Raw genomic sequence first — 12869 nt, 5'->3', positions numbered from 1 at the left:
CCCTTTTAGTACTCTTCTGGCCTTGATGGCATAGGTTAGTTTTGCCTGTTTTTAAATGTTGTGTAATCTTTCCCTAAGAATATATGAGAATTCTCCATGTTTTGCATATACTAGTTCTTTCTGTAGCTGTGAAGTATTCCATTTTATGAATTTATTACCAGTATTTACCTGCTGTACTGCTGATGAATATTTGGGTTCCAGTTTGGGGCTATTATAAATAAAGTTGTTAGGAACATATACTTGTCTTTTGGTAGACACAACACTCATTTCTGTTGGATATATACCTAGGAATGGAATTGTTGGGTCATAGGGATCTATGTTTAGCATTAGTGGATACTGTGAAACAGTTTTCTAAAGTGACTGGACTAACGTATATTCCTACTATCAACATATGAGAGTTCCAGTTGTTCTGTATTATCATGAACAGTTAATCTTTTTTTTTTTTTTTAAGTGTAGCCATTCTGGTAGGTACCGAGTGAGATTTTACTGTGGTAGTTTTTGTTTTCTTTTTGCATTCATGTGATAACTAATGATATTGAGCCCATTTTCCCATCCAATGGCTATTTTAATGTCCTCTTTTGTGAAGGATCTGTTCAGATCTTTTGACTCTTCACTAGTGAAGTTAATTTTTATGATGAATTTTTTTTCCTTTTGTAACTTTGTAAGTTGAGATGTAGATAACGAGTACTTGGGTAGCTTGCACATACCACTTTACCAGTTTGGGAAGTATAGAAAACATTTTTAGAAATAATTTCATCAAAAGTGCTAAATTTTTTAGTCATTCCATATTTAAAGAGTTGAGTGTAAGATTTGCTCCTCTCCCTGTGCTAGTTTTACTAGTAAGAGTTCTAGCTTTTTAAAACTGACACCTATTGTTCTTTTTGAAACTAATCTCTTGAAATTTAGTGGCATACCATTCACCAAACTCACTGGCCTTTTCTTTGTTTATATTCTCTTTAAACTCTCCCATATGTTTAATCTTTTGCAATACCATTGTATCTAGTTCTATCTTTTTAATAATGCACTATCAGTAACTCATTATCAGGAAACTCTTTCCTAACAGTGAATGCTTCCTAATATTTAAGTGTTTACTTACTGTTCTTTTCACTGTTGAAAACATATATATATATTTGTTTCAGCTCTTTGTGCAAAATCTTAAATCTGTTTCTCATCTTTACCTGGCTAAACTTGTATCTCCAGTCATGACCTTTTCCCAGTGGAGTTTACCACCATCTCTACTGACAAAGCTGCCTTATGAGTGTTTTTAATTCTGTGGGTAGAATTCTCATTTTATCATGATCTTAGTCAACATGGGTTTAAAATTTGAAGTTATCTCTAATTTCAAAATACAGTTAATAGAAAAATCAGTGACCATTCATTAAGTATCATAGTGTGTGTTATGGCACATGGAATGGTCCAGGTGCTGAAGACTACTTCTTAGGAGGATTTGTACTGTATTTGGGAAGTTAGGATATTATTTATGTCTTATTAATTAGTTTTTATTATAAATGTTCAATGACTGTAGCCTCTTCAGCAAGGGGTGGTAGAGGAAGTCTTCACAAAAGGGGATAGATTGGAGCCCATCATTAAGAATGACTAAGATTTCTCTTGGAAGACACAGATGGGCAGAGGGGCAGGGATTTGGATTGGATCAGAAGGTGTGTCTAGTGGAAGAGTAGTGGGCAAGGTTAGATTAGGACTAGACCTAGCCAGTCTCTTAAGTATTGGTTCTTCTTCTTTCTGAATACTAATGATTATAATTCATGTTTGAATAGTATGGTTGAGTTTGTAAAGCTTGTGTTAGATAGACATTATTTATTACTTCAACATTTCTGTGACTTAGGAACCATCATCTCTATTTTACAGAAAAGTTAATAGGCTTTGAAAAAGTGATACTAGTAAAGAACAGAATCTGGTGGGCACAGTGGCTCAAGCCTTTAATGCCATCAACTTGGGAGGCTGAGTCTGGTGTGTTTCATTTCCAGGCATATTTTTATTCTTTCATATCATAGATATCCATAAATAACAATTTTTTTGTTTTAAGTTTGATATAGACATCCTTAGAAAGGTATATATATATTTTTACAAATTGCTTTTTTTACTCATTTATTTGATAAATGGACACTATTCTAGGTCCAAGGGCATCCAGTGGTTTTGAGGGCAGATGAGGCCACCTGCATACTAACATGTCATTGGGGAAAACATAAAGTAAATAAACAAAATTGATAATGTAATATCAGATTAGGGTAAATGCTATAAAAAATGAACAGGGTCGAGGATAGCGAATATTGTGAGAATGGGCTGTCATGCTATTTTCAATCAAGTGGTCAGGGAATTCCTCTTTCAGGAGGTGACCTTTGAACAACTGAATTAATTTGAGTGAGTATACTGCGTTAAGTTACAGGAGAAGAGAATTTCAGGGGAGGGAACATCGGATGCAAAGGCCTCAGGTAGAAATAACCTTAGAATACTTGAGAAATTGAAAGAAGTCAAGTGTGGTTAAATGCAATTAGGTAGGATAATGGTTAAGACATGAGTAAGGAGAAGCCAAGGGCCTGATCATGTATGATATTGTATTCTGAATTCTGGTCTTGAAGCTGCTTTCTTTTTTTTCTCCCTCTTCCTTAACTGTCTCTCTGTTGCTCATACACATACTCTGTCACACATATGTACACCACCCTATCTAGCCCCCCATTGTATTCTAGTGTTCATGAATAAGGTATCAGCCAGCCAGCCCTGTCTCTTATCCTAGCCTAGGAAATGCTCTGTTCGTGTCTGCCTATATGTACATATATATATATATATATATATATATATATATATATATATATATATATGTTTGTGTGCCTTTGCCTTTGACATTTCCCATCTCATCTCAGGCAACCAAACCATGGTTTTACTTCCTGACCCACATGGATTTTACCATACATCCTTGATGTAGAGGCAACTGAGGTCAGCTTTTCTTACAGTTCGTTTAGTATATAACACTGTATACTCTGTGACCTGTTAGTGACAATTATGCTTTCATTCTCTTTGTTATTATTTCTCTAGTTTAATGTGGCCAGTTTTGTTTGCCTAGCAAAAATCATCCTATATAGGGCTGGGCAAGACAAGGCACAAGGCATATCCATACATAAGGAGGATATCTTTACTTCCCTGTACCCTTCCCCACCATGGTTCCAGCATAGCAGACTGGATAGCTGCCAGTAGTTGATCAGCATCCAGAACTGTATCTGGTACTTTAGTAGGCTCTCAGTAAGTATATTTTGAATGAATCTATCGACTGTTGAGATTAAACCCTATTTGGCATAACTTTTTTTAAAAAGCCCCATCATGGCTATTCACAATACATGGGACGTAACAAAGAATCAATAATTATTTGTTGAGTGTATGTCAGTTTTAATTTACTCTGTGTGTTTACATTATCTTTATTTACTTTATGTTATTGTCTGGGCTTTAACTGAGCACATATATTCTTTGCTGGGAAGACACAACCCAGTCCAGAGTAATATTGTTGCTAGAATTTTTCAAAGACAGATCTATAGCATTTGGCAATTTTAGGCACAAGAAAGGAAGCATCTTTTGTTACACCGTTTTTCCAAACATTATTCTTGTTACTTCAGTAGGTATTTATTGTCTGTGGTTGGCTGTGTAGTGATCTGCAGGAGATCTTACACATTCTTTTTATTCTTTATTTAGAGATGGGGTCTCACTATGTTGCTCAGACTGGACATGATAGAATTCCTGGGCTCAAATGATTCTCCCGAGTAACTGGGATTATAGGTGTGCGCCACTGAGCCTGGTTTTTACCAGCTCTTATCAGTGGAGTGCCTGTCACTTCCTCCTGTCATCATCAGGAACTTCTTAATGGTGCAGAATAGTGGTTTACCTGGAGCAGGCTCATTAACCAATATGCTTAAAGTATCACTTAAAATAAGCCAATAGGAATTATAAAATTAGAAACTGACCCTTTTAAAATGAATTTATTCTCTTTAAATTTATTCAACATACTTAGTTTTAAAAATAGATACTTGCCATTTTACTAGCAGTTATAATGATTTATTTCAGGGTTTGGTACATCTTATACAACCATGAATACAATCTGCATCTAATAATGTGACTTCAGTAGTATCATGGTTTTTGTCCAAACCTTCTCAGTCTGGGAAACATTTTTTAAAGAGAATAATGACCTTAGAGAAGAGCTGGATTTCTTTTAAGACTTCTATTCACATCAGGACATAATCACGTTCAAAACTGACATAGCATGTAACATGGATTTCAATGAATAAAAGTACTTCCGAATCAAATTTTAGAAGAGTGTTTTAGGGTTTAGTGGCCTAATCAAAGGGAGTCCAGAAGCTATTTTTAGATAATACATAGGAGGGTAGAGCAACCTGGTTTTGCTTTTGGTTATCATTTGACATTGCCAGTGTCTTACTTGTTCATATTATGGAGAAGGAATTGAGTGGTCGCAGAACTTTTGGAGAAAATTTATCAATTTTTTGTTTACTTCGTAATGCTTTTCTGTTCTTATTTAATAATAATATACCTTTCAGTTATATTAATTTAAATGTATATAAATTGAATTGCTTTAAACTAGGATCCTTTCCCCCTTTCTCTTTCAGGACTTGACCCAATGAAAGAAGCATATGGCATTTGTGAAGATAAATGTCACTCCTCCCTTTTTAATTGGAACTTCCGCTTAGGACCTGTGTATGACGTTTCACCTGTGATCTGTTCTTTCAGTAGCCAGTGACTTTGAGTTACAGGAAGGTCTCTGAAGATTTGTATCAAATGACGTCAATGGCCAGCTTGTTTTCTTTTACTAGTCCAGCAGTAAAGCGATTGTTGGGCTGGAAACAAGGTGATGAGGAGGAGAAATGGGCAGAAAAGGCAGTTGATGCTTTGGTGAAGAAGCTAAAAAAGAAAAAGGGTGCCATGGAGGAACTGGAGAAAGCCTTGAGCAGTCCAGGACAGCCGAGTAAATGTGTCACTATTCCCAGATCTTTAGATGGACGCCTGCAGGTTTCTCACAGAAAAGGCTTACCCCATGTTATATATTGTCGTGTTTGGCGCTGGCCGGATTTGCAGAGTCATCATGAGCTAAAGCCGTTGGATATTTGTGAATTTCCTTTTGGATCTAAGCAAAAAGAAGTTTGTATCAACCCATACCACTATAAGAGAGTGGAGAGTCCAGGTAGGTCTTACTCCTGAGAAGAATTTAGAAAAACAAAAACAAAAAACCTCTCTTCCTGATATGCATGTAACTAGATTTAGTAATGAAAATGTTATATTAGCTTTGTGTTTCCATCTTAAATATTCTAATCTTGGAAGGACTATTGGATTTTGAGTTTAGCTGTTTATATGCAGGTGATGCAATTCATTATTCACTGTAAGCACCCATATATCTACTCTGCCTTTTCCTGTGGATGACCTGTCTCAGTTTTATTTAAAGTCTAAGCTCCAAGTGTGTACTATATCCCATTCCTTTTTGTCAAATAAAGAACTTTGTTCCTACAGTTATCATCCTTCTCTCCAGCATTATTTTCCCTTTCTAACACAGTATTTCTGATAGCATACAGGCATGCCATGATACTACCCATCCTAAAATAAAACTTAAAAAAAATTCTGCTTTTCACCTCATTCACATAACCCAACCCCGATCACTGCACTGTTTCCACTGGTCCTTTTAGAGGATTCTCCGTTTATATTATCTTTATGTTTCATTTTTTTCTTGTGACCTCTCTAGTTAGTCTTTCTTTCCTACCATTTAACTTGTCAAGATCACTAGTGACTGCCTTTTTATAGGTCAAGGGGTCATTTTTCAGTCTTACCTTACTGTCCGTTCAACTGCATTTGATACAGTTGATCTCCTTCCATCCTACTCAAAACTTTTTCTCTGTTTGGCCCCTAAGACAGTATGCTACCCTGGTCTTCCTACCTCACTGACTGTTCTTGTCCCTCTTTGCTGGCGTATTCTGCTGTTTTCACAGGAGTCAGTCCATGGACCCTTTCTCCATTTGTATTCTTTCTTTATGTGCTTTCATGCTGTCACATGTCTTAAGATTGTCTATAAGCTGATGCTCACATTTTGAAGTCAAGTCAACTTCTCCCTTGAGTTTTAGACTGATGTATCCAGTAGCCTACTTGACACTTCCACTTGAATATTTATTAAACATACCAAATGTAATATGTCTAAGCGAAACTTCATTTTTTTCCTCTGGTTTTCCCTGTTGAAGTGAATGGCAACAGCATTCATGTAATTGCTAATGCCCTAAACCACAAGTTCATCTTTTATTTTTCTTACTTAAGTCCTGTATTTAAAATATGAACAAGTGCTGTTTGCTGCACCTTCAAAATATATCTTGATAGTGTCACCTCTCATCATTTCTGACGCCACTACTTTAGTACAGTACATCATCATCATCACTTACCTTAAGTAGTGTCCTAATTGGTCTTTCTGTGTCTATTCTTCCCCTTAACCCATTGTGTTTTCTACGCAACAGCCAGAATGACTTTTTAAAAACATACTAAATCATGTCAGTTCCTACTGAAAACACTTTCAAGGCTGTTACACTTAAGAGATTTCCATAAGACTCTGTATGACCTATCCACAGAGTTCTGTGTTTGTTGGACTTGCCATACTCCTGTTTCCAGGCTTTAACTCTTGCTGTTTACTTATTCTCCCCCAGGATCTTTCCATGGCACATTTTCTCATTCCATTCAGTCCTTGCTTAAATATCCCCATCACTAATTGACTCTGTATTAGATATTTATTTTGTTTATTGACTGACATGAACAGAGTCTTCCCCTATTTCATTCATTACTCTATCCTTAGTGCTTAGAATAGTATATTGTTATCTGGCACTTGGTAGGTGATGCTCAGTAAATATTTTTTTGTAATGAATGGTATGAGCTGAGCTACTAGCTGAGTGCATTAGTCATTTATTGCTGCATGACAAATTGCCACAAACTTAGTGGCTTAGCACAATGCATGTTTATTACCTCACAGTTTCTTTGGGTGAGGAGTCCAGTCACACTTAGCTGGGTCCTTTGCAAGGCACTGTAATCAAGGTGTTGGTTAGGGCCGAGATCTTATCAGAAGCTCAGGTAGGGAAGGATCTGCTTCCAAGCCCATGTGATTATTGACAGATTCAGTTGCTTTCACATAGCCTTCTTTATAGCTAGTTCACATTCATGACAGCTTCTTCAAAGCCAGTAAGAAAGAGAGGGTCTTCTGGCAAGAAGGGCATTATATTCTTATGGAATGTAGTCATACACACCCTGCCACCTTTGCCGTATTCTGTTGGTTAGAAGGAAGTGATAGGTCATACTCATACTCAAGCAGGGAGAACTACCCAATGGTTTGAATACCTGGAGGTGGGAATCATAGTGGTCACCTTAGAGTCTATCCGGGTTTCACATGGAGGTAATATAAACCCAGTGTGGTAAAAAGACTGAAAATAACATTGGATGTGGAGACTAATAGAAAGGATAGCAGATAGCAGTGATTATGCTATCTGGGAAAGTTCAACTTAAGAGCTTTAGAGTGACTTTAGACAGTTGGTATGATGTGATTCTCAATTTCTTACTGAGTCCAAGGAGAGCTGATAACCTGAAGGAATTGATGAAGAAAGGAAGATATGAGGATTTAATAGAGAAGTATAGGCTGAAAAACTCTCAAGCTTGCTGTTTGCTAGGAGTAAGTCTAGGAATTTTATGTATTCCCCTATAGCCAAAGTGTAACTAATAATCAACCAGCCAATGGAAGTGTCTTATTTTTTGTATACATTTTTCTCAGCTATGATGCATTCTATAGAAAAGACTGGGGCATAGCTCTGATGCTTTTAAATGACTGAAAATTTCATGTTTTAGTAGTTCAGCTATTGGAAAGAGACTATAGAGACCTCATGTTTTGCTCTGAGTCCAAACATCTGGGGGAAGGGACAGATTAACCAGCTGGATTAGCTTGCTGACCCCCCATGATTAAGCAGCTATGACACAGAATGGATCACTTCATATTACCAGTATAATAAAGTAGTAGAAGGTGGTAGTGGTAGTAGTAACAGTGATAGCAATTAATATTTATTGAGCACTGATGGAATAGTGATTCCTTCATGGGGTTAGAAAAGGGTACTGACATTTTACACCCCTTTCCGTTTACTTATAGGTTTATAGATAAGGAAATGAAGACTTAAAAGGGAAGTAACTTAGGCACACTCACACAGTTAGAATATAGTGGAGTAAGTTTGCAAAAAGATAAAAAGATGGAGGATAGTTGGAAAGAGATAATGAACATAAGAAAAATAGAGGGCCAACCTAGGTGGCCCTAGGTGTTTAGTTGAATACAGTGCTCCCTAAGCTTTTTGGCGCCAGGGTCCAGTTTCTTGGAAGACAGTCTTTTCATTGAACAGGTTGGGGGATGGTTTTGGGATGATTCAAGCACATTATATTTATTGTGCACTTTATTTCTATTATTATTACATTGTAATATGTAATGAAATAATTATACAGTTCACCATAATGTCAAATTAGCGGGAGCCCTGAGCTTGTTTACCTGCAGCTAGGTTGTCTCATCCAGGGGTGATGGGAGACAGTGACAGATCATCAGGCTTGAGATTCTCATAAGGAGCGCACAACCTAGATCCCTCACATGTGCAGTTGGCGATAGGATTTGCTTTCCTATGAGAATATCATGCTGCCACTGATCTGACAGGAGGTGGAGATCAGGTGGTAATGAGAGCAATGGGGAGTGGCTGGAAATACAGATGAAGCTTCGCTCACTGTCACTCACCATCACCTCCTGCTGTATGGCCTGGTTCGTAAGCGGTCATGAACTGGGGGGGGGTGTTTAGGGACCCCTGATGTAATAGACAGTATTGTCTAGTGATTAGGACTGTGGGTTCTGGAGCCAGGCTTTCTGGATTTGAATCCTGGTTTTACCAAATACTACCTCAGGCCTTAACCTTTCTGAGATTTAGTTTACTCATTGTAAAATGGGAATACTACTACCTACATAATTGGTTGTTATGAGGATTAGATGAGTTGGTACATTAGAAAGTACTTGTTAAAACATTAAGTGGCCTAGAATCAGTTTCAAATTAAATATCAATTCTAATAGAATAATACATTCTGGAAATAGAGCATTGAGGAAGATGGCAGAGAGAAAATTTTCCAAGAAATAATATCAAACAATTCCCCAAACTGAAAATTGAAAGGACTCAGTGACCAAATAATCAGAACAAAGGATAAAAGAAGCCCCACATGAAATTTTAGTGTATCATAGATTAAAAAAAAAAAAAAAAATTCTGTAAACTTCCAGAAAGCAAAGACAGGAAACATAAAGGACTAGAAATCAGAATATTGGCTTTCTCAGTGCAGTTCTGGATTCTAGAAGAAAGTAAAGTAGTGCCCTCAAAATTCAGAAGGAAATGTTATCTGCCTGCAGACAAGCAAAAAAAATAAGATTTTTGTACATGCAGGAAGTCAAGAAAATTTAACTTTTTACTTTCTCTTGGGACACTAATAGAGGATGAAGTCCAGGAAATGTGATCCAGCAGTAGAGAAGGGAAGTCCAAGGATTTCAGACTTGTAGGAGACTTGAGCAGTAACCAATGTAGGTTGGAACAAAAAGATGGAAGATCCCGGTCTGGCACAGTGGCTCACGCCTGTAATCCCAGCACTTTGGGAGGCCGAGGTGGGCGGATCGCTAGGTCAGGAGATCGAGACCATCCCGGCTAATATGGTGAAACCCCGTCTCTACTAAAAATACAAAAAATTAGCCGGGCGTGTTGGCAGGCGCCTGTAGTCCCAGCTACTCGGGAGGCTGAGGTAGAAGAATGACGTGAACCCGGGAGGCGGAGCTTGCAGTGAGCGGAGATCGCGCCAATGCACTCCAGCCTGGGCGACAGAGCGAGACTCCGTCTCAAAAAAAAAAAAAAAAAAAAAGAGGGAAGATCCAAGGGAAAACATGGAGTGAATATAAATTATTTGATGATTTGTTATATCCAAGAAATAGTGATGATAGACATTTAACAGATTTGTTGGAATTCTGGAAATATTAGTGGAATGTACTTAAATGAAGAAACAAGGCAATGGTTAACTTTAGTGAAAACACTGTTCAAGAAAAAGTAGACTCATAGTACACTTGGTTCAGCAATGGATTACATATATATGAATACTGGCTATTGATTTAAGCAAAATGTTATATTTAACTCTATTTTGGAGATGGGAGTGGGATAGAATAATATAAGAAAGCTGCCTCATTTGCCATAAGAGCAAGTCTACAAATAATATCTTGACTAATAGTAGCAATATAAGCATATTATTTAGTAGTACACAAAGTAAATGTTGTAAGAGATGGCTAAGAGTTTAAATTTGTTTTCTATAGAAACAGTATACAGGAGGGGGCTAGGAATTGCAGTTTTTGTTGTAATCTCTAATAGCATGTCTTTTTTTAAACTGTCCACATATTAACATTATTTTGGATGAATATAAAATAATTTTTTAAAATCATGTGCATAGATAATGTACAAGTAAAAGAGAAACCAGTAATTTTAGCATGCCTCTAAAAAAAAAAAAAAAAAGAAGCAAAGAAATTCATACTGAACTGAATTCCTGAGTAGTTATCTCACTAAGTCTCTCAGATTGCTAGCCTGCTATATGTAGAAATTCTTACTGCCTAATGCACTCCTCTCCAGTGGCAGCTGCCTCGTTGTGTAAGGGGAATAGCAGTTGTTAACACACAGCAGAACAAAACAATTGTAGTCAGATGTTAACCACATATTTAGTATACTAATGTGGTAGAATGAAATGAAACAATAGACAAAAATAGCACAAATACTGACTTAACAGAAACACTGAATCGTTGGGTACATCCCTACTTCAGGGAGGTGAAGTATGACTTAGGTAGCTTAAAAACAAACTCGTTTTGTTGATGCTGAATGATAACGGAATCAAGTTGAGATTTTTCTAAGTGAAATTACATTGATAGATACAGGACAGTTGTTAATGAGATGAATTGTAAATGTTTGAAGAATCAGGTTTGTTTCAGTTTCCTGTAGGGAAAGGTAATCAGATATTTGAATGAGATTGGTCACTTGGGTCTTTAGAGAAAGTGAATATTTGAATAAAGTTTATCTCTTAAAAATGTATCTGTTAAAAATGTTTAGACTTTGTTGTGTTTTTCATTATGATCATATTTAGAAGATTGATTTTGATTGGAAGGCTTTTACCTAGAGCATATTACCATTTTCAGTATGGAAAACCATGCTGAGCAACGTAAAACATGAGATCTTTCAAACTAAGAAAGATCAAAGTGTTCATAATTGGAAATGTGGACGTTTTTAGGGCATTCACATAACAGGTTCCAACTTCACTCTGTAGTCTTAACTCCTTGTACGTAGGCCAGCTGATTTTCTCATCTCCTCTGCCACCTTCCTTTTCTACCTCTTCCTAGCCCCAGCACTCCCCTGTGAAATCCTCCTGTATCTTTAAGGTTCAGTCAGGTATGTTTTTTTCTTACAGTATTTTGTTTGATTCTCTGCTAGCTGGGAACACTCACCTCTGTTTAACTCCCATTGTGCTAAATTCTCTGTTTTATGGTTGTTTTTTAATATCCTTTATCTCATAGGACAGGAGTATGGTATCTTTCTCTGGATTTTCTGTCTTCCAGGGTACCTTATGCAAGCTAAATGCTTACAGAGTTTTGGATTCGGTTATTATCTAAATAGAGATTCAGGGCTCTATGAAACAACCCTTTCTAAAATTAAATTGTTTTAATAGGTTTACAGTTTTAGCTTTACATGAATCCTTTCTACCAACCCATTAGTGTGGATGGGGCATATGTTTAGTGATTCCTGACAAATGACTTTTGATTTTTGTTTTTCAGTCTTACCTCCAGTATTAGTGCCTCGTCATAATGAATTCAATCCACAACACAGCCTTCTGGTTCAGTTTAGGAACCTGAGCCACAATGAACCACACATGCCACAAAATGCCACGTTTCCAGATTCTTTCCACCAACCCAACAACACTCCTTTTCCCTTATCTCCAAACAGCCCTTATCCCCCTTCTCCTGCTAGCAGCACATATCCCAACTCCCCAGCAAGTTCTGGACCAGGAAGTCCATTTCAGCTCCCAGGTAAGACTTTATTTTATTGATACCAAAAAAAAAAAAAAAAAAAAAAATCCTAACAATCACAATTATTCCTACTGTGGGCCCTCTGGGTGAACTGTTACATGCCAAGGTATAGCTGTTTCTGACTCTTTATTTTTTAGGTAATTGTTTGATTTCCAGAAGAGTTTAGGTTTTATTTCACCAAGTACCATATGTTTAAAAAATGGAAGTAGCCCTATTTGACTTATTTTCTTATATTTTATGACACTCAGTACCATTTATTGTCTTTTATATAACTGATACTGTGATGAAAACTATGGCATTAAATTTAATCTTCAGAATGACTGTGTGAGATAGATATTCCTATTTTATAGATGGAAAAAGAAATTCTAAAGTAAATTTTAAACTTTTAAGTACCTTACCTAGGGTAGAGCTAAGAACTAGAGGTTCAGACCCAGGTTTTTCTAACTCTAAAGTCTATGTTCTTTCAACTTTACTGTGTGGCTTTTCAAATTATTTAAGACTTTAGAAGTTTAAAATGAATCCTCGTTATCTTTAGTTAGATAACTGATGAACTGATTTCACTGGAGAAAGATAAGTAGATTCTGTGAAGTTCCTAAATTTTGTTAATGGCATGTCATATATGGACATATCATTATGTCACTGTCAAATATTTGAACACCTACTGCTGATTTGTAATAGCTGCATATGTAAGTACAGTAAGTCCTCACTTAATGTCATTGGTAACTTC

The 12869-nt window shown here is 36.7% G+C and overlaps 1 protein-coding gene across 8 annotated transcripts in view; it reads left to right on the top strand.

The window, feature by feature from the left end:
* The window catches only part of LOC105467109 (SMAD family member 5), a 49253-nt gene that overhangs the window by 15278 nt on the left and 21106 nt on the right, over positions 1-12869 (top strand). For 7 of the 8 annotated variants that reach the window (XM_011716488.3, XM_011716489.3, XM_011716492.3 and 4 more), the window contains exons 2-3: positions 4626-5197; positions 11891-12142. In XM_011716488.3, coding sequence (XP_011714790.1) covers positions 4795-5197; positions 11891-12142 — 655 coding nt within the window. In that variant the 5' untranslated portion in view covers positions 4626-4794. Of the gene's footprint in view, positions 1-4625; positions 5198-5237; positions 7111-11890; positions 12143-12869 lie in introns of those variants that run through there. The other variant, XM_071098398.1, reaches the window with a different exon arrangement.

This window comes from Macaca nemestrina, chromosome 6 (assembly GCF_043159975.1).
Source record: "Macaca nemestrina isolate mMacNem1 chromosome 6, mMacNem.hap1, whole genome shotgun sequence".
NCBI lineage: Eukaryota > Metazoa > Chordata > Mammalia > Primates > Cercopithecidae > Macaca > Macaca nemestrina.
This window is presented reverse-complemented; position numbering and strand designations above follow the sequence as displayed.